This window comes from Cyanistes caeruleus, chromosome 5 (genome assembly GCF_971803275.1).
Source record: "Cyanistes caeruleus chromosome 5, bCyaCae1.hap1.1, whole genome shotgun sequence".
Lineage (NCBI taxonomy): Eukaryota > Metazoa > Chordata > Aves > Passeriformes > Paridae > Cyanistes > Cyanistes caeruleus.
In genome coordinates, this window is record NC_141705.1 from 6,468,360 (window position 1) to 6,496,292 (window position 27,933).

The 27,933-nt window shown below is 43.2% G+C and overlaps 1 protein-coding gene and 1 long non-coding RNA gene across 7 annotated transcripts in view; one reads left to right on the forward strand and one right to left on the reverse strand.

Annotated features, from left to right (window-relative positions):
* The window catches only part of FGFRL1 (fibroblast growth factor receptor like 1), a 168,191-nt gene that overhangs the window by 63,455 nt on the left and 76,803 nt on the right, over window positions 1-27,933 (forward strand). For all 6 annotated transcript variants that reach the window (XM_086888654.1, XM_086888655.1, XM_086888658.1 and 3 more), the window contains exon 3: window positions 17,862-18,134. In XM_086888654.1, coding sequence (XP_086744780.1) covers window positions 17,862-18,134 — 273 coding nt within the window. The remainder of the gene's footprint in view (window positions 1-17,861; window positions 18,135-27,933) is intronic.
* On the reverse strand, window positions 8,070-15,369 carry LOC147652899 (uncharacterized). The gene is made up of 4 exons (XR_015286936.1): window positions 15,240-15,369; window positions 14,770-14,883; window positions 13,621-13,847; window positions 8,070-8,872 (listed from the first exon to the last, which is right to left on the reverse strand). It is a non-coding gene; the product is annotated as an uncharacterized LOC147652899 (long non-coding RNA).

The following is a 27,933-nucleotide window of genomic DNA, read 5'->3' on the forward strand; positions in this document are numbered from 1 at the left end:
TTTGCCAGCAGTTCCTTAATCTGGTTACTATGGAAGTTAAGGGAAAAAAAATCAGGTAACAACCTCCATCTGTGAAAGTACTTCTGGTTTTGTGACTGGGATTCATACACAGTCAGCATAGTCAGATCATTTTTTACTTAAAAATACCCTCTCTTCCTCACCAAAACAGGAAGCATCTTTCCAGGAATGCTTGGGAAAGTGTTTGACTTTTATGTGACTGAGATAACTGGAAAAAGTATTAAGGCTAAAAAAGGTTTAGCCAGACAGAAATACCCATCATATTCAATAAATGTATTACCTGTGCTCAATCTGTCGTATTTCTAAGTTACTTACATTTTTCTTCCCAGGCTGGTTATTTAAAAAAAAAAATAATGGAGTTTCAGTTATCCTTTGGAGCTTCATAAAACTTTCTTAAAAAAGCTTTGCAGCCTGTTTCTTAATCCTATTCCATCATACAGCTCATGCCAACAGTATGGTTTGGCAAGGGGCTGTTTACCTTTCTGCACCATGTCCAGAAAAAGTACAGGAGGGGCAGAGCCACAGCCAGTGTGTGCTGGCAGGGTACACACAGGCACTTCTCTGCCTGCAGCAAGAGTTGTGTTACTGAAGGGTCTGTGCAGCATTTATAGGAGCTGAGCACCAGCTCCTGGCTAATGAAGGAGGGAAGGGATGATTGCTTTGCTCCTGTACCCAGGGCTTTGGTTTGCACAGCTTCATTGTACTGCACAGGGCCTTCCTGCCCTGCAGCTTGACTTGCTCCGTGACAAATTATTCCTTAATTACTGGATGGCAGAAGAAAAGCTTCACAGCCCTGAGGTTATTCCTAACAAATCAGGTTACAGAAGCCTTGAAAATTATATTGAGCAGAAAAGCACCATGAGGTTTCCTTGGGTGCTTGGGCTGTGTTAAGCTTTACTAAGGCAATGTGCTAATGAAGCTTGTTAAAATGCAATTATACGTTAATGCTATGGATGCAGAAATGAGGATAATCAGCAGAGAGGTGCTAGTGAAGCTGTTGTGATTAGCATGATTTGTGTGTGTCACTGCTGTGCTCAGGACCTTCACCCCACAGTGCAAGGTGTTGTGTGAACACAAGAAGGCTGTGCCTGAAGAACTACCTGCGGGTGTGAGATGAAGGAGGATGGCAGGAAGATGGGTGGAGCAAAGCAGCAGTGAGATTGTAAAATCTTATAATCACAGAATGGTTTGGGTTAGAAGGAACCTCAAAGATCATTTAGTTCCAGACTCCCTGCCATGGGCAGGGACACCTTCCACTAGACCAGGTTACTCCAAGCCCCATCCAGCCTGGCTTTGAACACTTCCAGGGATGCAGCAGCCACAGCTTAACAGGGCAACCTCTTCCAGTGTATGATGAGTAAAAAATTTCTTCCTCTCATCTGATCTAAATCTCTTCTTCTTCTAGTTTTTAACTGTGTGATGGTGTTGGCCATGAGGAGCAGCAGGATGCCAGGCTTGGCTGCTGACCAGTGATGGTGGGTTTCTGGTCCAGGGGGGCATGTGCAGGGAGATAGCCAATGCCAATGGGGAGCTGCTCCCACACGAGGCAGGAAACACCTATGATTATTTTCTTTGAAGAAGGTAAAAAGGCAGGAGAGAGCCTGGACATCTGGCACAGCTGGAAGGGGGTGGACCTCTGGTAAGGAAGAGGTGATAGAACAGTGATGGGGAAGAGGCCAGGAGGAGCCATGAAAAGTGAAGAAAAGTAGCAGCTGGTTGATGTGGCAGGGAAAAGGGAAGGTAGATGTGAGGAGAGGGAGAAGTGGCCAGAGAAGTGCCTAGAATAAAATTAATCTGGATGAGGCAAGAGCGTGCTTTGCCAAGGCTGGAGCAGAGGAGTCTTGATGAAATATGATGGGAGTCTGGATGCAAACTGCAAGTGAGTGGACGGGCAGCCAGAGCTGGGCTTATCAAGGAGCTGCAGAAAGACTTCAGCTCAGGGTCTGAGCCAGGATGGGGAGAGCTAGAGGGAGAGCAAAGCAAAAAATAACACCAGGGCTGTGGGCCTGAGCGACAGGCGGGACAGTAGCAGTGTCCATCCACAGCAATTAAGGAAGGAGGTGGGGAGGGGGAGGAAGATTAAGAGCTCTGAGCTTGAGCTGACAGCTTGACATCCAGGAGATGTCAGGGAGACAGGCAAGGTTTTCGTCCAGACAGAGAGAGACAGGCCCAGATGATCGTATCAGACAACTGGGGGGACTGATTTATGTGAGAAGATTAAAAGAGCTGCTTGTAAGTATATGTATAGCTTGGCTAAGTGACACCTGAGGGGACAATAACTGTCTGCAAGTGTATGAAGGGATTGGATACTGGAGCCAGGAGGAGGGGGAGGGAACAGTTTAGGAGTGTAGATGAGGATTTTGACTAGAGGCAGTGGAATAAGGTGGAGCAAAACTGCCTGTACTGCTGTGTTAGGGAAAATATCTCCCCTGGAAAACTGTGAAGATTCTTTGGTGAGTCTTAAGACCTGCATATCCATCTAGGTCCCCATCTGCCTGTGATCACAGGGTGCCTGGCAATCTGGTGTGTGTCCTCACAGCATCTCAAGAGAGGAAGGTGTCCCCAGCTTTGTGCAATTTGTGGCACTTTGCTACCTTGTGTGACCCTTGCACTCTGACTCGACCTAAGAAAGTACCTTATCCATTAAATTCTCTTCCCTTTTATTTGTCTCTGTTTTAAAGGGCCATTTCTGCAGATAGTACAGAGAGATGGATGGGAATGAGACCTAATGGGGCTCCTCCAGCCCACAGTTTGTGAGATTTCCTCCACATGTTCCTTACAGCTTTTTAACTTAAAAAGTTTTACTCCTCTGTGAAGCCAAGGGAAGAAGTGGTAAATACTAATTTGTTTCTTCTGGGCTCATCTATGGGCCAGTGCCTTGTCTCTGCTTTTTTGGGCATCTCAGAGGGAGCTCCAGGGCAGCTGCAGGAGGCAGTTCCAGAGCGAGCTCTGTTGGGAGACTTGGTTTCCTAACACTGGTTACAGGCTCTTGCAGGTCCCAAGTTTCTATTTAGTTTGATCAGCATTGCTCAGAACATGAAAGGGGTTTCCTAGGAAACTTCAAATAAGACAAAGAAAAGTAAAAGGAACGAGCATAAAGTGGATCCATCCCAACATTTGTTATTTGATTTTCTGGTGGAGGTTCTGCTGTGATACCAGATGGGGGTTATATCCTCAGATAAATCTTTCATAGAAAGAGCCCTGCTTCCAAAGTTAAATACCAGCTGCCCCCTTCTCTCTGAGCACCCTTTCCATACCTATCCATGTCTGGCTGGTCTTTACATTGGTGTCCTAAAGAGATGAAATTCATGTGGTGACATTTTTTGAGGGTCAATCCATCTCCATCCCTTCCAGTAGCTTTTAAGCCTATAAGGCAATTTCACACACATTGTTTGAGAAGGGGTGATGTGAGAGATACTAAGTTCAAACTTTTTGAAAATGGGAAGTCATGTAGAAGGGATTGTAATTGTTCTGCATCCCACTGTCACCATGCTTGGGGGAAAGGCCATTGCAAATCTTCAGCCTTTTCTAAATATACAGATGGATTTTCTAAATAGAGAGACATTAATGCAGGAGTGACAAACAAGCAAATAAATAAATGAAGATGTCATCAGATTCTTGCCCCATAACAGACCCTGGGAAATAGCTCCACAGAATGTAGTGCCATTGGAAACTAAGCTTTGTTAGTAAATTACCTGTCATTACCAACTGCCCCATCCCTGGTTGTATGGGTATCAGTGGGAGATGTGAATTGCTGGTGGCTGTTGCACCTCTTTCTGTGTATGAGGTGCTCAGGGTGTCATCCCTTACCAGCTCCAAGCCGAATCTCATTGTGCATTGTCAATAAAAAATAATATGGAACCAAATGGTACAGAACCAAATTATACAGAGCCAGAATCCTTTTCCAGCTCTTTGTGCAGACTCTATCTGCATTTTAATGGTGGAGCCCTTCAGTAGGGACCAGAGATCTCTGACCTATGAAGGTTTCCTTTTCCCTGCAAGGAGTTTGTGTTTGACCTTGGCAGTCACAGTTAACAAGCAGACCTCTCCACTCTGACTTTCACTTCTGTTTCAGCAGGACCAAAATCTGTGGGGTCTTTCTGAATATTTCCCTCCTCACCCAGTATTGCTGAAAATGAGCCTGAAGTGTTGACAGACAGCAGCACTCTCAGTGTGTAGGAATCCAACATAAACAGACTTGCTGGTTGTGTACTTGGACATGTTAAACGAGGTCCCTGCTTTGATCTTCCTTGCACTATCCTAAAGCCCAGCAAGCAAAGGCTAAGTAAACAGACCTTTGATTTCAGGGCTGTTTGGAGCAGAGGTCTTGTAAAACTTTTATCAATGGCAGAGCTGAGCTACTGAAGTCCCTCTTGGACTCTAGGTGCTGCAAGAATAGCAGTGTGGTTTTATTGACCCTCACATCTCCCTGCTTCCCATAATGACAAACATCTGGGAATATGAGCCAGCTTCCTGTTGATTGTAATGTACCAGTTTCTCTAGGAGAGACACCTGCTTAAAATCTCCTGCATGGTGAATGGAGCACAAGCTATTTCAGATCCTGCAGCTATTGGATCCCACAGCCAGTTAATGCATGTCATAGAGATGCTTAAACAAATCACATGGGACACATCCGTGGGAAATGTTCACGTTACAAATCCTGTGTGCTCAACACTCCCCGGTCAAACCCCACAAAAACCAGTACTCTGGCTGAAATAGCTTGAATTTTACAACAAATTGGATTTTATTTATTTGTTCCCTGTTTTCAGGGCATTTAGTGATTCCCCGCAATCACAAAGGTCACAGAATTCTTTTCATGTTTAAATAAACAGGAGATTCTCCTTCGGATTATGCCCTCACAAAAGAGACTGTAAGAAACAAGCACCTAATATTACAAGATTTTAAAATTAAAATTGTGACTTCTGGCAAACTCCCCTCAACAGATGAAACACAGGAGTTGGATTGGCCTCTGCTTTCTTCTAATTTAGTGTTTTTTTGTGTCTTCTGGTGGATTACATGAAGGAGGCTTTGTTTCCCTTACATTCACCATAGGAAAGTGATGTAGGAGAGTGAGAGCCTGCCAGGGTATTTTTATTTTTTAGAAGCATTATCAAATTTTCATTGTGTTCAACACTAAAAACTGCTGTACTTATAATAAGGGAGTCCAAACTGTTCACAGTGGGCCAAAGCTCTGGACCCTCTTGGTGGAGCCATTTCAGGTAAAGCTGGACTGAGCTCAGGACCAAAAGGTGAAGTGTTTTGCTCAGCCCTAGCAATGATTATTGCTTCCCATCAAGAGAAATTTTGGCCTTAAATGATGACCTTTCTTACACTGCCTGTTCTGCATTAGTCATGATCTGATCCTTTCCTGTCAGTCAGACAATGCAGCACTGTTCTCCCTTCGGAAGTGAATTTTGTCTTTTGTCAAATAGTCACATCTAATAGTCACACTGTTAGATAAGAAGTGTTTTTAACAGCTCTCTATTTGTTGCTATTTGATGGCGGTTCTTTGATCCCTGGAGGGATTTGCGGCGCTGTCTGTGATATACAGCAAATCAATTTTACACATTTCCATCTTTTATCGATGAGTCTTCCAGTGGGGTTTCACTGTGATCAGATTGGAGAATACCATGGCGCAGACATTGGGAAGGGGTTGGAATTCACATACAATAAAGATTAGGGGATTAGAGGCTGATTAGGAACGTGCTGATTTCTCCAGCCTCAGGTACAGCAAGGGATCCTGCATGTCTGCTGTTCTCTGACCTTGGGTTGTGACCTCTTGACTCCTTGCTCAGAAATGCCAGTGAGCAGCACAGAGTGATTCCTGACGTGGCTTCCCTCAAGAGCAAGTTCAAACCACTTCAACAGTAAAACCTATTTCTGTGAACGGGGAAGCCCAGAAACATTCATGCAAGTGGACAAGCTGCTCGCATGTGCATTTTTTTGTGAAGTGCTGTGGCAGCACTTCAGTGTTCAGCCAGGAATTCCCGCTGACAGCTGATGCCCCATGCGTGTGCCGGTACCCGCCCGTGCGCCGTGGGATGCGGGGCAGCTCCGCAGTCACGCGGCCAGACAATATTTCTCTGTGCACAGCTTTTCCTAGATAGCACCTGTGCTCTCAAGGTTTCTCCCCCTTCCACTTGCAGGAGGGTAGCTGGGGCTGCACATTACCAGACACTGAGGTAATAGGATTGCACATTAATTGATATTCCAGTGGCTCTATCTACCTGCTGGATATGATGTTACGTTCCAGTGCACAGCCCGCCAGTGGAATGGCGTCACTTGAAATCATGGGGCAGTCAATGTCAGCAAAACTCCCGTGTGTCTCTGTAGCTGCTGAAGTTTGGGCAGCTCAAATAAAGCAGCAGGCTGTGATAAGAGCAGGGGGTTGGTGGTTTGTTTGTGTATTATTTAATAATTAGCACCTTCTTGCTGCTGATACAAATGTACAGGAATAAAAGACAGGCGATGTGGGATCTTCAGCAAAGGAGAAGTATTTCCAAATCCTTTGGATAGTTTGGAGACTCTAAATGGATTTATATTTTAAATGTTTGTTTTCAATGGTTCAGTTTTGACAATATACCCACTGCTAGGTGCTGGTTTGCTAATACCACTCATCCTGACACAAGCCACACTCCTGTGCAATAGACATATAGGAGGAGTACCTTCTTCCAGGTGATGTGAAGCAGCTTTTGAGCAGCAAGGAGTGCAGCAAACCTTTGGACATACCAGATTAAATTAAAATATGATTTTATCTGATTTTAGAAGCTGGACAGTCCCGGGAGTTTACATCACAGCCTCTGGCAGTCTTAGGGGTGCAACTGGACATAGTAAGTCTGACAGAACAACAAGTCCTCACTCTCTCCTGATAGTAAAATGAATAAAGCCAGGTAAGAGTGCACTAGCCCTATTGTGAGCAAACCAGAGGAGGGGCAGAGGAAGTGGGTCTGTTGGAAGCTCTCCCAGATGAAGGCAGGCTGCAGAAAGCTGCACTTGCCTCTGTCCTGGTGAGTGTGTTTTGATTTTACATCAGGTTGTGTGCATTTCAATGTCTGAAGAGCAGGAACCAGATGGGAATGCTCTAAGACTTCAGTGATAGTTTCCCTATGCAGGAGACTTGGTGTCTCTTGAGTTTAATTGTAGGCTTTCAATGAATCAACCTTGGTAAAACTTTATTTTAAAGTGCATTCAAGTATTTTCCCCTCCTGGAAGTGATGTACAGGTGTGTACATAAGCTAGATTGTAGAATGGCACAAGAACAAAGCTTTAAAGTGAAGTATTTGGTGGTGAGGAGGTGATGTTCACACTAAAGGCATTTTGTGAGTTTATTCTGGATCAGCTCCAGTCTGATCATGTAGATTGAGTGCTCATTAATGGAAGTGCCAGAGGACAGCTTCTGCTTTTGTTTTCCCAGGACCCAGGCAGCAGTTGCTGACTGTCTGCATTAGCAGCTGGTGGGGTTTGGGAAGATTGGATCTATAAAGCAAAACATTTGGTTTTGAGGATGTGGCACCCCCATTTCAAAGGAGTGTTTCACCTCAGAATAGCTTTAGACTGATCCTGAGAACTAAATGCCCCTTGCAGCTCAATTTCAAACCAAAGCAACTCAGTCCAGGCACCAAAACATCTTAATGATGTGAAGCAAAATATAATTGGTGGTTAAGATAAAAAAATTAATTTTAAAGCATGTCTTTGGTCCAGGTTAAGACACTGATGTAGGAACACATAAGGTAGACCTTTATGATGAGAGTTTAATTCAGAGAGAAAGGGCCAGTTCCTATCATACCTACTGTGGGAGGTTTTGGTAGGGCAACAGTGAATGGTTTCAGGCAGGATTTTAAAATGCTGCTGACTTAAAGGTGTGTTGCATTTTTCTTTTGGAACAAGATATTTTCTTTTTTTTACTTTTAATTTTTCTTCCAGAGCAAGACAAGTTATATATATAAATATACACACAAACATATATATATATTTGTTTATTACTGTCTAAAATAAAGACTATTTTCATATTTTAGGAACACAGCAACCAATTAAAAAAAATATTACCATTGCTTAATCAATATATTTTTAAAATCACAACTTTTTTGCTTGCCTATGTTTTACTCTGATTGGCCAAAATTATTACGCAAAATATCTCTCAAGCTGAAAAGGGGAGAAAACCAGGAAAAACTCTTTGAAAGAGAAAACCAGGTAAAGTTCTGTGTCTTGACAAAAATGTTTTTTTCTCATAGAAAAACAGTTCTGCCAAAGGCTCCATATCAAGCCTGCTATGCAGCCATTCAGCTGGAAATGCTTTCTGTTCTAGAGAAGCCTCTGAAAATATCTCCAGTTCTTAAATACCACAATGTTTATCTCTTTGTGGTCACCATCAAACAGTTGTTACCACGCTTTTGTGGTGACCAAACATAGAAGCCCCCCAGGGACGAGGGCTGAGAGCAGCCTCACCATGCAGGGCACTGCCACTGATTCCCCAACAGCAGAAGGCTTAGGGATATTCTGGCAGCGTCTCATGATCACGAGTGAGCGTTCTAGATGGTTTTCTTCTGAGTCCTCAGGGCACTAATCACACCTTATCCATCCTGGCTATTGGGAAAGGCCAGTAGGAACCAGCAGTGGATGGAAGAGTTTAAAGTCTTCTCCAGTTTTGTACCTTACAGCGAATTCTGGTAAAAAGGATTTTTAAGAATATTTTGAGGAAAACAAAATCCTTGGATACGAGAGAAAAAGGCTCCTGTGTCAGTCTATGGCTGGAAAGTTGCTGCTGTGGACTAGCAGGAAGGCAAACTGTTTAAAGGTCTGTGTTCCCATCGTTCCTGTGTGTGGCACGGAGTCAACCATCGTGGTTTCTGTTTTCCTGCAGACACAAACAATGACACTTACAATTTCCTGGTTGCACAGTGCCTGTCTATAAGGGAAATGTCTAATTACTTATTAAACCCTGCACAGTGCTCAGACTGGGTTAAACATTGACTACCAAAGTTCAGGGGGAACCTGTGTCACCAAATGTGAACTTGGGCATCCTGTTTTCTAGGAGCTGTTCAAATCAAGTGGATAGGTGACAAAATGCTGCATGCAGGGAGGAGGGACAAAGAAGGGAACAACAATCAGAGCAGGTTGTCTCAGAAATAAAGACCTATCTTTGGAGCCTGGGGATTTGGAATGTGGTTGCTGTTGGTGGCTTGAAGGGGAGTTGTATTACAAGAAAAAGTGAATTAAACTGAGTCTTGTGGAGTGTTTGGTTTATTTTACTGAAAGTCTTAAAGATGTGGGCGATTTGGCTGGAAAATCCACTGGGCTCGTGAAGCAGGATTTGCATGGTTGGGAAACAGTTGGAAGGGCATAGTACAATGGTATTTATGTTAAAATTTGGGTAGGTCCACCCCAGAAGGTAATTCAGGGCTGCCTGACTGGATTGTTTCCCAGAGATTATGGGAAGCAAACAAATGTCTTGTGTTTGCAGGAATGGTCCCTCCGTGACCTGTGGTGGAGGTTTGGGTTAGGTTTGGAGAGAACAGGTTGGGGCTGTGGAATTTTAGTTGGGTTCTGGATCCTCCCTCAAGCCAGAGGATTTTTAGGTTTCTTCCAGAAATAGGCAGTTTGTCCTTCCTGGAAACAGGAAGCTAAACTAAAAAGAAAAATCTTCTAATTTTATAACCTTGAAGCCATGTTTTCAGGGCACTCCTTTTGAAAAAATAAGAAATTAGGAACAACAAATTAGGAATGCCATTTTTTTTAGATGGGCTTAATTTCTTGAATGGGAATGAAAGAGGTAGATTGTGTGGGTGTGTGTGCCAACACACCTTTGTTGTACTTTTCTCTAAAAGAAGTTTTCTGGTTATCCATTGAGCTGCATACCTGAATAATTTTAGCATTTGAGTAGGAATATTAGTCCTCTCCTTTGGCCCACTCTAAGCCCACTGGCAGCACTTGAGAAACAGTAAATAATATCTTTTCTTTCACACTAGAAACTTTCCAGCATATGAAGTCTGTTTCTTCAAAAGTAATTTGAAGTAATCCTAACTCTCCTTTGCGTTTGCTACCTCGAAACCTGAGGGATAAAGTTTCTGTTTTTTGCTGCTGAAAAAACGTTCGGCAACAATTGAAATTGAACGTCACCCATGCACATTTAATTTAATAAGATGGTAATTTCATGTTAAATAAATACCAACTGATTATTGAAAACATGTGCTCAAAGGATTTAGAAACCACCTAAGAGATATGTATCTCATCTACTGTTGTTGAACTGCAATAAATCTAAGCAATAATCAAGTGCCAATTGTTTAACATACAATAACTATTTTATTAAATGTCAGTGAAATGTGTATGCAAGGCACTTAATTAAATGGAACATTTTCCCAGATATTCTATTTTTCTTAGTTTTGGAACATCTAAAGTAGGAAATTTACTGGCAGCCTTCGCCCAAGGGGCTAGTTATTACTCATGTAAAAATATGGCAGGTACTTTTTGTGCTATCAATAAATACGCATTTCATCAGGAAAGCAACTCCTATCACAGAGGTAGGCAAGAAAGGGAAAATCTGGCACTTCACTTGCTGTGAAATGGATCTGTAAAGCTGTTTTCTCCATCAGGTTGTTGGGCTGAGCCATGCATCCCAAGCCTGGAGCTTGCTCCAGCAAACAGTCCATGATTTCCAAATCTAAGCCTGACCAGCCATCAGGACTGGTCAACAAATACTTGTGGTGTTTTTGTGTTCCTTGCTCAGAGTCTTTGTTCTACAGAGATGCTGTTGTTTTTTTCTTTAATCTTGTGATTGTTTTTGATAAGCATTGTTTTTGTCTGTGGGTGCCTATGTTTTCAAGCCAAGAAGGACCCATTAGCTCATCTAATCTCATCTCCTCATGTCACATACCAAAGCATTTGGACCAGTTACCCCCACACTGACCCCTACTTTACTTGGCTAACACACACCTTTTGGAAATGCAAACTGTTTTGTTTTGAAAATATGAAAAGATGTTGGATTCACCAGTCCTTTGAACTGCTTATTCCATTAGTTAATGGGATACATGGGCAACACATTCATCCTTTTATCTCTCTCAAAAAGCATTTTTATCAGTTCTGCTCTCCATGTAATGGCTTCCAACTGTGCAGAGAGCCAAGAGTTCCTCTCTTTCAGGAACACCTACTCCTGTTGATTGAAACTGTTCCCAACACTGCTTTGTAAAGCCTTCCCTGTGGGATTTGCTCCTTGGTTGAGTTGTCCTAGTAGAGCCAGGCCTCTGTCCATTGGTCCCTCATTACAGCCCAAATCCCAATACAAATAATGGTAATAATGATGTGCAGAGAGTGTGAGTGCATAATCCTCATGTTGGTCTTGCAGAGAGGGTTAAACTGTTGTAGAGAAGATTAAACTCTGGTTGTAAGCAGGAGTTGTCCATCCCAGCTTTGTAGCAGCAGGTACCCCAAGATAGGCAACTCTGGATGCATGTTTCCAACATGGATTTTAGGTGGACCTTTCCAGCTGCCTGTGGACATTTTGAAGCATGGGAAACCGCCCTGGCAGTAAAGACTTTAGAAGCTCAGGTTTTTTAGTGATGAGTATGGTGAAGGCCAAATGTTGGCTCAAGTTTTGGTGTAAGAGATTTGTGTTTACACCAAATGAGCAGTTTGGTTGGTGACCTTTGTCCAATTCCTTCATCCCACTGTTTCAATGAAACATTTCTGTGCTTAGCTCTATTTTCCTCCTTGGACATACACTGTCTGGTACCCCAGCCCCTCACGCTAATTCCATGTGTTGATGGGTTCTTTGGGCGCTTCATTGTAAATTACTTTGCTAATTTGCTAACACAGCACTTCAAAAAAAATCTTATCTACATGGAAAGTGAATGTGTTTGGTATTAAATAATAAAATATACATAACCCATGGGGCTCTTAAAACTTATTTAACTTCTTTATAAACTTTACAATACAGTATGTGGATATTATAAATTACTTTCCATTCCAAGAAACTGTCCGGGCTTGTTGACCTTCCTTGGAATTTCCTCTTTGTAATTATGTTTAATGTGTTAATAAAGTTCACTTTGAACTGTATGATGGCAAATGGTCTCACAGGACGTGGGTCAGTGCTGGTGCGTTCACCATATGTGAAGCTTGATGTCAGTGTGCAGGTTAGTTGAAGGAATAGCAGGGTTAAGTCCAAACAATTGTAGAAGCAGTATCTCCTCCCCAGGTTAGCAGTAAAAAGGGGTTCATGGAAAGTTAGGAATGTGGAGTGGGAAATCATTTAGCTTTCACTGCTAGGTGTTACTAAATTATAGTGCTGGGTTTGAGTCACTATCAAAACACCATATATCTAGAGGGTTTTCACACAGAGCTGTAAATCATGTTTACTACATGTATGAGTTGAACGAGTGCATGAACTTTGCAATGCAGCCCAAGAAAATATAATTACATGTGTGTGTGTTTTTGACTGTGAGAAATATGGACAGGAAGCTCCAGGCTATTCCACTGTTGAGTCTTAAATACACTACTAGAAATTGTTTTTGCTGCTTCCCGGAAATAGCTATTTGCTAAAGCAAAAGAGGCTTTCTTGGGTTTTACATAAGTCTTTTTGCCAAGAAATGGCAAGCACTATCCCTTCCCAAGGCACTGGGGAGGAGAGCAGGAATGCTAGTAAAGCAGTGTCAGCAGCAGAGCAGCAAGTGGGGCTTTTCTGTGGTGTAGGATAGTGGATATAAATTGAAAATTGCCCAGCTGTTCAGTAAGACAGGTGTAGGGTCTGTCTTTTATATAATGGAACAGAATGGGGATTCCAGTTGCCTGTATTCGTAAATGAGGCAAATAAATCTGCACACTTGTCTGCATGTATATGAGCAGAAATATTTAAAACAAATGAGGTGATCACAGCATTTCCTTGTTAATGTTTGACTGGGTTTATATGATCTTGAACAGAAAACCTGGCATCTGGCTGGGCTTGTTGGTTTCTTTCTGGTTGTGTTTATGTGTATTTGCAGATGGGGAAACTGCAAGCAAGAAAATAACTTGGTGGAAAATGTAGGTTCTGGATTGTTTAAATTATATTTTAAGCGTGATTGCACCCTGGCCCTTGGAACTCCAGGCATGATCCCTGCTAGTAACTAAAATGATTTGAATGTTATGGGGCAAAGTTATATTTAGTTTGTATTGGGAGAAAGAATAACAACGAAGCACGGGGGGGAGGCAGCTGCATTCCCATCACTTCTTTCCGAGTCACATCCACAGATGTCAAATCCCACCCTTCTCCCTCAGCCAGAGTATTAAGAACTTATTCCCTCAAATTATTGAGTTGAGGGCAAGGGAGACTTATGAAAACCTGCCCCCACTGGGCTTATGTTGAGGTGGGGCTTAACTTTCTGAGAGAACTCCTTCTATTCAGGCAGAACCAGCTGCGCCCTCTTCTCTGTGATGGGGTAAAAAGCAGTGCCCCATGGCCATAGAGAGCTGTCCTTGCCTGGTGGAAAACTGCAAGAGTTCCCTCTCCCCTTCTGACTACAAAAATGCCAAAAAATCTTGGATGTAATGTCCACCTAGGGCCTTTTTTTCATGCCCTTCTTCCATATCCCATGAAAAAATGCTGCAGGAAGTAATTGCTGTGCAATTACTTACCAGGAGCATCACAGATTGGAGATTCTCAGCACTTAAAAAAGCTGCTATTTCCAAGAATGACTGCCTAATGGCTAGGAAATTGGGGGGAGCACAGTGCAGGGACTCCTCCAGGATTTACACTCAGGGCCAGAGGGTACTTGATCTCTCCTACTCCACCTTGAAAGGATCCAGTCTGGAGCTCTGGTCCGTGAGTGCAGGCACATGGCAGTTCACAGCATTCATTCCCCCTAGACAGAGAGATTATATATATTAACATTAATTTTGCATTGGTAAATATATGAGCTCACTGTTTTAACAGTGTGGTTTAATTAAATGTTTTCAGGTTTCAGAATGATCCCTCATGGTGTTGCTCCCCAGTTCTTGGGGCATTGCCTTGCCTAAAAGCCAGGCAAGAGCAGCCCTATAGTGAGCAGGCATAGGGTATTGCACTTAATTAGATAATTTCTGCTCACACACGACACAAAGCTGGAGTCCAGGAATGGCAGAGATCGTGACACTGGCTGCTTGAGGGGTAATTTCATCTGCCTTTTAGTGCTGTGTTAGAGCATGGGACAGACACGGCAGCAGTGTGGGATGGGAAGTCAGTGGCTACAACCAGGGTTCAGCCTGTTTTTACCTCCCTGGCAGCTGTAGGTGAAGCAGCAGGTGCTTTCCTGGGATTTTGCCTCGCTAAGCAGCTGTAGAAATGTATCCAGGCTGCAGGGCTGTGTCCTGGGCTCTGCTCCCACACCGCCGTGCTCAGCTGTGAGCACAGACGTGCCCCAGCCCTGCAGGGTCAGACACCAGGGACACTCCAAAATCAGCGCCTTGGGAGGGCTAACTGGGCACTCTGCTCTCCTGGCCACCCCCTGGCACATTGTGGGCCAGTTCTGGAAGGTGGGGAGCTCCTGTCACTAACCGTGCTCTGCACAGGAAATCGGCAGACTCAGCATGCTTCTACTACATCTTTTTGCTCTGTTCATGTAGCAGGTGATGGAACTGCTATAATGAACTGGACATTCATTTCCAAGAGAACCTGAGTGGTGCTGAGCAGTTTAATATCTGGATTCAGAAGGGGGAAGGTGTTTTTGCCTAGATAGTGTGTGAGGTGTCAGTAGCATCCATTGCCCAGAGGATATTGGAGAGGGCCTTTTTGCAAAACAAACTTACCCTGCTCTGCTGCCTCCCCTGATGCCTCTGATGGTGCAGAGTGGTGAGATGTGCCAAATGTGTCTTGACTGGAAAAGCATTCATCCGTCAGTGTTGCAGTCCCAAGGCGGGGCTCTACAGATATGTGGTGAAATAAGATTCAATGAATGCCTGTACATGAGAGAGACAGACATCCCTGATGATATCAACATTTTATTCTTGCTACAGCCCAGCTTCAGGATGTCCAGCTACCACTGGCTTGCCAGGGCATCTGAAGCCTCTGACATATGTAAAGGTGCTGAATTATATTGTGGTTCTTTGTAAACACAGTAGGAAATTATGATATTGTAATAATTATCATGGTGCTTGATATTTACATCAAAACACTGATTCCAGAGAGTACAGTTTGAGCAGAAAGTTATTAATGCAAAGATGATAGGTAATAAAATGGGAATATTTACAGCACTGAAAGAATGGAAACAAGGCCTTACCGTCTTTGCCTAGAGCTGTACACTGCTGAGAAGTGCATGCTGTATCTGGCAAAATTCACAGCAGGAAAAAAGAGTGAGGGAAGACTTTTATTCCTGTTCCCGAGAACACTGCTGGAGGAGCTAATGAAGAGCTGGGCTAATGTTTTTAGGCAGAATGGCTCTAAGAAACGCACCCTTTTCAAAATGTCATAAAGGTCTGCAGATAGATCCTGTGACAGGGACTGATCCAACAATTCCTCAGAATGAAAGGTCAGTCAAAGGAAAATGGCATTTGGGAGGACCAAGCTTACCACTGACCCAAACATGTGACAGGTCCAGAGGCAACTCCGGTGCCATCAGGAGCACCGCTTGTGCAGCCTGCCCCAGAGAAGCACATGACGTGACTGGGAAACTATCTGATTCCTCCAGGTCTCAAAATTCATCAGGAGTCAACCTGAATGTCGGAAGGAAAGGGATTTTGAAGGAGCCTACAGCAGACTTACAAGTTGGGAGGAGGGTGCTCTCTCTCCACTGTCCCTGCTTGCCCTGCACCAAACATTTTTTCCCCAGTACTAATTATAGATCTGTTTTTGTCATTTGAATATGCATGAAGTGGTATCCTGGCTCACAAGCAGGTCGCAGTGAAACTACTCTTAAAGTTTGGCTTGATTTGATAGGGCTGTGGGTCAGAAAGAACCTCTCCAAGGGCCAACCCAGAATTTCATCAAGTCTGTGGACTTGTCTGGGCATTTCAGCTCCTTTGCAGTGAGTGAGGGCATCATGTAGGGAAGTGTAGCCAAATTTCAGGCTGGATTTCACTCAGTGTTTGTGAATTCTACCTTATCAAAGCCAACACGCACAGCCCCTCTTCGTTTTCCTTAGATTTTCACTTCAAAATATTTCACAACGCAATTTGTGTCAGACCAGTATTCAAAAGGTCTTGGGGTTATCTCTCCATCCACAGAGATGGTTGGAAATCTCACAAGGTGAAGAATAGAAGGGTGGTTTGGAATTCTTAAAAACACCTGGACAGGCAGTATTTCTCATGGTGTATTTGCCAGTTCCCTTGGAGTATGGGAGGATATGATCACCTCTGAGATGCTGTCCCACAGGTGACTGCAGAAGATATGAAGGGGTGGGTGTTATCTTTGCCTTCTTTGTTATCTTTGTTATCTCTGACTTTTTCAGAATAAGTGCTCTCAAGGTCCTTACTTCGGGTCATTAGAAGTTCATCAGAATCTGAGTGTGTCTAAGACCCATTGATTTAACCAGCCTCTTAGTTAAACTCTTTAATAAGTTTCAAGCTAGTTCACCACTCTGTTCTCAGCTTGAGCAGCGTTTCTTTTCACCAGCAAAGCTGCAAAACTCATGGGTGTGATTCAACATGAGTAACTGTAACTGCAGCTCTGGAGTCATTCAGGAGCTGTACTGTATGTACTGCCTTAGTCATGCTGAGGAAAAATCAGGCAGACTTTTAAATAATAGGAATTAGTCATGAGGAAGTGCAAATACGAGCCCTGTAGTTTATCCCCTGTGGGTCCAATCCTTCAAAACACTAGGAACAGGAGTAAAATATGAGGGAACAGTTCCAAATCCCACAAACATCTTGTGGATTTTGGGTGCAACTCAGCATCAGCAATCCTTAGCAAAACATTTCGTCCTTGTGCAAGAGCGGGGCACTTATTATCACACCCATTAATAGACTATTCTGGGAAGAGCACTGCTATTGCAATCTGTGTAGACAACTTGTGCAATTAATGAAAAGGCAGAAAAGGCTGATGCAGGAAAAAAAACTCAACTTTTCAGAGCCTTGGGAAGGAATTTCAGTTGGAATTCAGCTATGAGACCATTCCCACTGCTGGAGTCTTTATCACTTCTTTTTTCCTGATTGTTGGCCTGTCCAAGTGCATCCTGTTATCATGTGGCAAACAGTGTTTTTACTCTGACATTCCAGGGACACTTTCCTTTGTATGAAATTATCACCTTTTACAAAGAGCAAATATTTGTCAGGTGGGTCAAACCGGCAGGGTTGCTAAGGAGATTAATAAAAATATCCTCTTTTGGACTATAAGCAGTGTTAACGTGTCAGGCTAAGCCGTATCTTTCACTGAAGCACTACCCAATGAATGTTCTGTGCAAGGCTTATGTGTCTCAGATAAAGCCCTTATGGTGACTATTAAAGGGAATTACTGTGCATACAACATGAAAGAATTAAAACATTTGGTGGGTGTGGGGCAGTGTTTTGTTGTAAGTACCACTCCTGTTACTAATTTTGCCTTCAGTATAGGTGTTAACTTTAAAACAACTAGTTTTGTTACTAAATACATCAGAACAGTTTGTCTGTTGGGCTCCTTCTTGTGACAGGAAACTGCTGGAAATTGTGGAAAAGCAATAGAGCCTCAGAACCAAGCTTCCCTGGTGGGTTAGTGTGAGCTGCTGATGGCAAGGCTACAGCTTCAGGTCTTGCTGTATCCCTCTGTAATTGCCAACATTTTTGGCCTTGGTTGTGAGTGATTTTTGGTAAGCAACGTTTTATTCTGTATAGCAGTCAGTGTAATGGCCAGATTGATGACTTGGCTTTGAATCAGTGCTGTGTCACTGGCAAAAGTCATAACATCTTTTCCTGTCTCTGCTCTCTCCTAGGCCCCCCAAGGATCGCTGATAAAGTGATTCACCGCCAGTCCGTGAGGCTGGGCAGGACCATCAAGCTCCTGTGCCCGGTGGAAGGCGACCCCCCACCCCTCACCATGTGGATGAAGGACGGACGGACTATCCACAGCGGCTGGACGAGGTTCCGAATCCTCCAGCAAGGGCTGAAAATCAAAGAGGTGGAGAGTGAAGATGCAGGGACCTACATCTGCAAAGCCACCAATGGCTTCGGCAGCACCAACGTGAACTACACCCTCATCGTCATCGGTGAGTAGAGCTGCAGCAAAGCCATAACCTCCTCTGGGGCGACAGAGAGAGCTGATTTCCACGTAGCTGTCACTGACTGCAGATTTGCTTTGCCAATCATTCACTGACTCCACTCTTAGCTGGCCCCTTGCAGTGTTTGAGGATTGCCAGAGCTGGCTGTGCTGCCGCGCATCTTCTGCTGCAGCCGGCTGCAGGCAGATAAGATTGCGGAGTGCCAAAGGTTACACATAAACAGAAATGATGAAATAGCCACTGGGGTCCAGATCACAATGAATTCCACACAGGAAAAGCTGTGTGATAAGGAGAGGTCACACTGATCTTTATGTTTGCTGTTGGAACAGGATACCTCTCAAAACAAATGTTGGAGCACCCGTATGAAAACGCACAGCGGGGAGATCCATGTGCTGAGCAGTTGCAAAGCATGGTGTCTGCAGGAATAATAATATTTGGGTTGAAACAAAGCTCTGAGCTGGCGAGATGCTCGGCTCTTGAGAAATCTTCTTGATGAAGGCAGGATTAAAAAAGCTTCAGGCACTGTTTCAGTGGCCATGGGTTTCACTGACAATGCTTTTGACCGTTTTCAAAAGGCTTGCTTGGCCCAGCAGTGAGATTTTGGGGCCACTTGCTGGGCTGAGCATTCCCAAAGGCTCCCAAAGACATTTCTCTGGCTAATCGGAGATTCCTCTGCAGAGGCTGCCACAGAAATGTGCTCATTGGTGCTTGGCTGGGAGAAGAAAAAGAGCTGGGTAAAAATCAGTGCGCTAGAGGATGCCGAGGGAGTGAAGGGAAGGGTTACAAAGCAGGGGTGAGATCAGATATCTTGCTCACCTTTTGCCTGATCAGCATCCTGAGCATCTGGTCTACAAAGTTCTGTTTCTCTGTGAAGGTGGAAGTGAGGACAGAGTTTAGGGCAGTTTCCAGCTGCCTGCTTGGTTGGCTCTTGGCCTGGTTTTGTTCTACTTCTCCTTTTTCCTGTTTGCAGCAGGAGGGGAAGCTGCTGTGGACTCAGGGCATATAGCAGACACTTGGTGCTGCTTGATGGAGGATTATCACCCGATAACAGGGTGATTCTTGGAGAATGCACTTCGCTGCACAACCAGTGTAAGAAAGGGACCAGAATGTGAATATCTTATCTGGAAAGAGATGCTTCTGTGAGGGAAACCCTCTGGTGTCTCCTGTAGCATCAGTGGGATAGAGCTGCGAAAGTCATCTTACAGTTTTGTAGTTTGAGGATTTGGTTTTCCTTGTTCACCTCTTTCTTAATCACATTCATCCATTTCTCTTTGCTATGCTGAACAAACAGGGTGAAGTGGAAATAGTCTTACAGAGTCATGTCCATACAGACTCCTTTAGTATGTGCTTTCCAGACTCTGTAGTGGAGAAAGGAATGCTGTAGAAGACTGCTTCAGTCCAGCTTGTGCTTTTGCAGTGTTTGGAGGTTACCAAAGTCCTTGATCTCCTCTGTCATCCTGTATCTTCTATAGAGCTCAAGCCAGATCCCATTATTCCAGGGCAGAGGCATCAAGGTATCTCTAAGTCTAAAAAGGCTCTGCCTACTCTTGGTAGCAAATAAAAGCAAAAAGCCAGGAGGCAAAGGATAAAAGTTGGACTAGAATTCAGGAAAGATTGGGTCAAAAACTCCCATTCAGTTGCTCAAGGAAATTGGGTTATCAAATATAATTGTGTTAAGAACAATAGTGTTCATTATATTTGGCACTGAAAAATCCTGGGCACAAACACTATTTATTTAGAGCCTCATCAGGTATCTGTCTATGGAAGGAAGTGGTAAGCTCCCACTGGCCTCTGTGGGTGTGAGATTGAGCCCTATACAAACAAATATTGATCCCCAAGTGCCAAGAAAAGGGTAACTTTACCCTAAACCTGTGTCAGACATACAGGCTGAGGTATCATTCACTTCCACACATCCTTGTAAATACTGACTAAACCCAGTACTTCTTACACAATTTTGCACCTTCTTTCCTCGTCTCACAGTGTGCCCTTGTGCATTCTTGTTGCTCAGACCATTTTTGATGGATTACATACGTCCCCTGTCTCTAGTGGTACAGTTGTGTTCATGTAGCGTTTCAAACCGATTGCTTTTCACTGGGCGGTTTCCCCTGAAAACAAATGTTCCCCTTGTGTCTTTCTTGTCAAGCTCTGCAAGTAAACACAAGGTATCACTGACTTACTCTTTCAAAGGACCCAGACATTTAATGCAATGACCAGATGCTCGTGTTCATCTTGGTGAAAATACTTGTGGTTGAGAGAAAATCAATCCCTTGTTGGTTTTTGAGAAGGAGGCAGTGTTTTAAAACCAACTGCATGTCAGTTTTGACGACGAAGATCAAATTGATGGAGCTGTTTTGTTTGTGCTCTGGAAAGCACAAACTTGATTAGGCTTTTTTGAACCATATGGCTTCTCTATTTTCCCACTCCTTCAAAGGACAAAACCCCCTCTTATTCCAGCTTTACTGCTAACACCAAACATGTAAAACCACACAGGTGTCAGACACGGACAAGGTGGTTAAGATATTAGATCTAGAATAGCATTAAATGATTCATGAAACACTAGGACTTCAACAAATATAATTTATATTGACATGAGAGCATTCTGGAAATTTAATCAGTAATATCTGGAAAATATTCAGTAGTTTATTGAAAGGTTTTGGAGTTATTCTGTATAACTGTAACTGAGCTCTGCCACACCACTGGCAAGTGAGGAGCTGTCACTCCTGTGTTATTTACATAGAGACTGCAGCAGAATAAGGTGATGGTTTACCCAAATCCTACAGAGAGCTGTGACTAAATTCAGTGGTATCCAACCTCTTTGCCTGCTTTCAGTGCTGTGTAACTCTTACTAATCTCAGCTTCTACTAGCCACTGTATTCCATAACATTATATAGAAAACCAGCAAAATTTTGGGACATTGTACAAAGGAATAAAAGGTTTAGTGGATCCTCCAGAACTGGTGGAGGTCCAGCAGACGTGGCAGAGATGAGCTCCCTGGCTGGACTCTGTGAGATGTAATAATTCAGCTGTAAGACTGTTTGAATGTCCCTTTGTGGATTCAGGACAGATCTTGCTTGCAGCCAGCCAGCTCAGTGCACGGACAGAGCAGATTTAGGTGTGCCTCTGCATGTCTGGTAGACAAAACTACAGCTTGCCTGGCTGGAGAACCTCTCGGTCTGAGAGTGCAGATGAGACGGATTACAGTGATTTTACAGATGGTAGCTGAGATAAAGAGAGACCAGGTGATTAGGCCAAGACCACATAAAATAGGAGCTGAGGCTCAGAGTTGAGTCTAAGCCCCTTAAATCCCTTCCTAAAAGACTATTCCTCCTTCATAGCACATACTAAAATCTTTTCCTCCTAATCTTGCATCTTCCTAGCTGCTCTTTTGGAAGTGAGTCTTCTCTCATTCTAGGGTTTTGATCTTCATTCTCCAACAAAGGCTTTGCCAACCCAGATGGTAGCAATTGGTTTCTGCCCTGCTTATTTCCCCATCTTCTCAGACTGCAGGGCCTGGATCCCAGAGATCCAAGGAATCCTGCTCTAATACAGCCCTGCATGAAATGTAAGCCAGTAAAAGCAGATTACCAATATAAGTCAAAACTACAATTTCCTCTCTTAGTTATCCTTAATAGTTTTTGTGGCTCACCACAAGATTTGGGATGCCAATTACACTGCAGACGGCTTTACAAATGCTGGAAGAGGAACTTTAATCAGTATTTAATTACATTGCAGTTATTAAGTACAATGGTTCCTTATTTTGGAGAATTATGTGCGGCTCATCAAAACAAATGTGCTGTACCTTCCCCAAAAATTATATTTAAAATGATGCCCATGAAATCTTATCTTTTTTTTCCCTCAGCTGAATTAATTCTAAGGGTGTGAAAAGTAACTTTATTTAATTTATAGATGGTTGGTTGAAACCTGCGGTTTCTTTACTGCATAATTAAAAAATTCCTTGCCAGTGTGCTCTAAAAAGAAACTGAAGTCCAAAGAGGAAGAAAGAAAGTGCTGAATAGCTACTCCTTATTTGAAAACTGTCCACCTTGTGTGCTGAAAGGAGGCATGTTCTGCAGAAAAAAAATAGCAGGTGGTGGTGTAACTGAAGCCTCTGTCGAACTGTGGCCAGCTTGGAGAAACGGAGTTTGCACACATGGAGCCACACTGCAGCCCTCCCTGGGAAATCTTAGCCCAAGTGGGTGAGCTTTTACTGACTTAAAAATAACTGAGAAAACAAAGTATTCTAACATGGAAGTGCTGGAGGACCTCCATTACTGCTCTCTCTGCAATAATAAACATTATCCTGAGCTCCAGAAGTCTGGACATTCTCTGAAGGGAATATTGTTTGTGAACAGCTGTAGGAAGGACTATAGGTAAATATTTATGCTGTAACATAATGACTTCTTTCACTAATACACAACACAGAGGACTTTTCACTTGCAGAGGTGTTGTGGACCAAATCCTGCAAGGTGTGCCAGCATTACAACATGTGGGGCTATTGCTACAGGTGCTGCCAGTAAATACTTCTTGCATCAGTTGCTCAACCAGGTGATGAAAGATCAAACCGTCTCTATTTTCACATCTGCATCCATGTTTCTTACTGCTTTCTGTAGCAAAGGAAAGAAAACAACCAGACAGCAGCAAGAGCAGGGTTTGGGGCTGTCACCTTCTTGCTTCACTTGGTGTTTGGAAACTGCCAAGGACACATCTTGCTTGGGTGCATCTCAGCACAAAAAATAATCAACATCTAAGTCCAAGAAACAACATCTCCTGAATTTCTTTTTTTTTTTTTTTTGCCTTATGTCCCTGACTGCTGCAGTTGTTTATTGTGTTCTTTGGATTTTTTAATTGATTTTATTTTTAGGAATATTTTGGTGAAGAATCCATCATCTATCCAATTCATATCCCCCTCTGGTGCCTGGCCCTCTGAGGCACACAGCCACTTGGCCCCATTTGGACTGTGGAGTAATAAAGTCTTGATGCAGAGAACAGAAGGCAGAGTGCAGCTTGTTGTCTTAAACCACTGATGGGCTGTTCAGAATTTGAGCTACATCTCACTTTCAGACAAATCAAATTTGCTGTTAAATGTCTGCTGTCTGTCTATTACAATTGATTGCTTCAAGAATCTGCCCTGACATCAGATGATTTATCTTTAAAGTAGTGCTTTCCTGCTGAGCCAGCTGCTATTTTATGCTTTTTTACAGCTTGTCCAAAGACAGCTCTTTGATAACAGGCATGTGTGAAAAATCTGCATTAAAATAACCATTTTTTGTTTAAACAGTCAGTGTAAGTATCTTGAAAAAATTCATGGCCTTGTCTGAATGGATATTTATTCTTATATTCTTTTTCTGCTTGTAGTAGTAGAAAATACTGTGTGAAAAAAAAAATCAAGTACAGTAAAACATGGTTTGCATTACACTTCTGCAATGAAGTCATCAATCCGTGTCTCAGAACTCATTTACAGTGCAAAAGCTGAGAAAACATTTCTAGCCCAGAGTCAGGTGCCACCAGCCATCTTGGAAAAGCATGACAAATTCATTTATGTTTGGATTTTGGCCTCTTAAGAAGCTCTGGGGAGCAGAGAGAGATGTGCTCAGCAAGAAGATGTGAATCAACACTGAGTCAGCAATGTGTGCACCAAGGGTCTGCTAAGCAAAAATTGAAATGAGTCAACACTTCAAAAATAGAGGGAGAAAATCTGCAGTTGTTGCATGTGAGAACAAGGGGGTATAGCCTGTGCTGATCATGGTATAGGGTTAGCAAAGTGTCTTTACTGCATTTACTTCAACATGAAGTGCGAGGGGCAGTCCATCCAGTGTGGGACCATTAACACAATCACAGGGCACATAATCATGGCTAATGATGATTAGTCAGTCATTATATGGAAATGAAGAGTTCCTTGTCACAATAAACAGTAACAAAGTTCATGTTTAGTTTGTTAAGGCCCCAGTCCAGCAGCTGGATCTACGTTGGTGGCCTCCTGTGCACACGCAGGGTGATTAACACCAGATGAGGATCTGGCCATAGCCACCGATGCTTAGTAATAGTTGTGTTGCTAATTAAAGATCAGGTTTGTTTGGGCCTTTGGGAGCTGGGCAGAAAAGGGGATCCTTCCCAAGACCCAGCCATTGGAATCATTGCACAAGGACTTCTTGTCAATGTGTGGTGTCACCCACCGTGTCACCCTCCATGGAGGTGTAGGTAGGGGTTTGCTTCTTGACAAGAGCTGCCTTCCTGGTGTTGCCAGGTGAGGGAGTCCTGCATGCCAGCCTGTGGGAAGAGACTGGAAATGAGCATGAAGGGATGCCAGTGAGTAGAGGAGTCAGTATTTTCATGTTTTGCTGCAAACTCAAAGCTAAAAGCTGTTCCCTTGGAAGTGAAGCTCCTTTTCCACTGGAAATGACTCATTGTTGACTAATGATGCCCTCACCCAAGCAAGGGCTCTTCCTTCTCAGTGTTTATTAGCATAAAGACACACACCCTTGACCGAGCTTGGTAGTGCTCAGGGACAGCACAAGCATGTGAAAAGAAATCTAAAAACGGTGTTCCTACTCCCTGAATTTCAGGGGTTCTCCACTTCCTCCTCATTTGAGAGATCCTATTCAGAGTCCAGTGAACTCCCTGTCCAATATATACAGCATGTTGAGTCCTGCAAAATGTCTGCTGTCCTGGGAGAGGAGAGGAGGATAAAGAAATATGCCAAAATGAAAGGTGTGACTATTGTTGGATTGCTACAGGGAAACAATTTCACTAGTTTTCATCATTTTGATGAGTGCTGCACTAGACTGATGTCACAATAGCTCATAACAATTTGTTCTTGAAAAGCTTCCTCCATAAAGAGGTGATGATGTGAGTGCCAGTATTGGCTGTAACTATCCTAAAAATGACTGATCAAAAATGTAACACTGAGTGGTTTGACTGATGGTCCTGGTGAATGGGTGTAAAAAGCTGGAAAATACCACAACTGGGCAGCAGTTTTGTTTCTTCCAAGTCCAGATCCATAATGTAGCTCAGTGCTAATGCTGTATAATGTCCACAGTTTTTACAAGATCTTTGTTTGGTTTTATTAGTTTCATTTGATTTTATAACAAACTTTATAGTATGCTTATCAATACATCATGTTCTGGCTGACAAAAGCCTCGCTGTTTCGGGTAGATCTCTTTTTCCCCTTCATGAAGCTGTAACATAGAAGCCAAGTTAAGAAGGTGACAACACCTGTTCACAATTTAAAGGAAATGAAAAGATTTTTTTTCCATGGATGTAAGCATGAAATTCATACATATATGTATGGATATATAATTTCCCCCCATACTCCATCCTGTGGCAGACTGTGGCAAACCAGAGCTGCAGCCTGTGTAAATCCCAGGCATGCAGGACATATGGATGCATTTAGCCCACAATCCTTTGCAGATGCTTTGGAGTGTGTAGTGGCTGCTACACCCGTGCAAATAGCAAGCTGCAGCTCTGCTTGCTGCATGAATATTGTTTGGGAATGAAAGCAACACACAATACCAGGCAGGCTGACATTAAAACCGTGTTTGATCTGAGCAATTTATGGCTTCCTTCTGTTAAACGATATTAATAGAAGGAGGCTCTGATCCCAGCGAGTTTGTGGTGTTCCTGTTGGGTTTTTCTCGTCAGTTTGTCTGAGGCTAAAAACATCTCTTGCCTCTGACTGTATTAATCAGAGCTGTCATGGTGCAATCCTCCATATGGGCAGTGGGCAGGATTTCTCTGTTGACAGTGCAATCCTGTTGTGCTCAGGCAGAGATTTGTCCACATCTGCATATCCACAATGCTGAGAAATAGTTTGTGGGTGAAGCCAAGGCAGTCCCTGCTCCAAGCAGGTGATCAGTATGTGTGGAAGGCAGGCTTTCCAGAGGTGGTCTGGATTCCCAGGCAAGGTTTGCTGTGACTGCGGAATAGTAGTTAGGAGTCTTTTAATTACTAGCACCCCAAGTAATGAGAAGCCATCAAGCTAATTGCAGGCCTGGGCATCAGCAGCTTTGAGATATCTACCACCTAGCCAAGCATCCAAGATGACTTATCTTCTCCAAGTTTCTGTCAACTTTCCTTCAGCTACTGCTGTCCTCTCCTACTCCTGACAGTTTTTCCTTGGAAGTTGTTCTCCTCCCTCTGCTGCTTGCTGAAGGCTGGGAGTGAAGGATTTAGCATGGCCTCACTGGACTCAGAGGACCACTGAAGCTGTGTTGAGCTTCATGGGCACAGTGTCTCCAGGGCATCTGTGCCAGAGCACCATGCCCCATTCCCTTGTGCCACCACACAGCTCTGTTGTCCTCAGTTTTCCCAGTAAATACCACAAAAAATGGGGTTTTAGCCAAATTTTCCCTTTGGTATCAGTTAACTGAGCAGTACCCAAAAGGCACACTTGTAAATTAAAGCACAGTGTAGAATATTTATTATAGAATTACCAATGCCAAGTTGGATCAGTTTATAATGTGTAGCTTGAATGTTGTTTTTGGAGACTGCTTTTTTATGTGTAAGTGCACGTACACAGCACCAATTGCTCACATGCTTCCTCTTGATCCATGCATGTAGGTATGTAGCCTGTTAAAATGTATGGTTGCTGAGGAGCTGTGTTTTTACATTCCTGTAGGGTCTGGTTCTCTGCCTTTCCTGTGCTGTCTTTGGCATCCACATTAAGAAAGAGATGAAAAGAGGAAAATAAAAATCAACAAAACTGCTGAAAATTAGTGTATAGACCTATTTTAAAATCCAATTTATTTTTGTTCGATGAGAGGAGGAACATGTTCTGTGTTTTCCTTCATGAATAATATCATTGTGCTAGAAGGCTTTGATTCTTCCTTCTTTATAATAATGTGGGTTTCATAGTCAGAAGACCTGAGTATTTACATTATACACTTCTTGGCAATAAAATTGGAAAAGAAGAGGAGAAAAAAAGTACTAATCCCAGGAGTTCTGAAACCTACACTCCTTCTTAAACGTACCCTGTTAAAGACATTAAGTCCCTTGCAAACATCCATCTATCAGCAGTTGAGAGTTTGTAAAAGGCGTACTTTGTTCTGAACTCCCTGCCCTACTGATTATGCACAGTTCTTTTATTTTGAGACTAGGATGACGACCCCTTAGCCTGGTAATGATGACAGATTTATGTATTTTAACACCCAGACGCTGCTGTATTTGTTAAGGGCTGCCAGACTCCAGCAGTGCTGCAACCGTGGTTTATTTTCATTGTCAGCTTGTGCTGCTTTTTAAGGTGTTCTGCAGCCACTGGAAGCAGCGCCACTGCTGCTTTCAGAGGTTGAGATGTCGGGATGTCAAGAGCATAAGCCACCATCCTTGGGCTGTTTCCACTCATAAAATGTCAGTTTTATTCTGGTTGCACTGGCGGGATGGAACCTTGTCCTCACACTGCAGCCAAAGAAAAGAGGGGAGAAATAAGCAGTAAACTAAGGAATCAGATAACACAGAATTTACCCCTTCACTTTCTACTCCCGTGATGTATTTTGCAGCTCTGGAGTCAATGTTTTAAAGAAGTCTTTCTTTTAAAATGCAGCAAGAAGCAAAGAACATAAACACACTTTGCAGGCGTAGCTGTTAAAGTGCTGTGTGGGTCAGCACATCTGTCCTCTGCACAAAGCATCTGTCTGTGATTTTTCTGGGTTGTTTTAAATTACTGCAAGTGGCAGAACAATAGGGAGACAAACAGTGAAAACAATGCTGTTGTTTAATATCAAGCTAAATTATTAACAGGCCTGTACAGAAAATATTTCATGTAAATTAAAGGGAAACAAATTATTTTATTTTC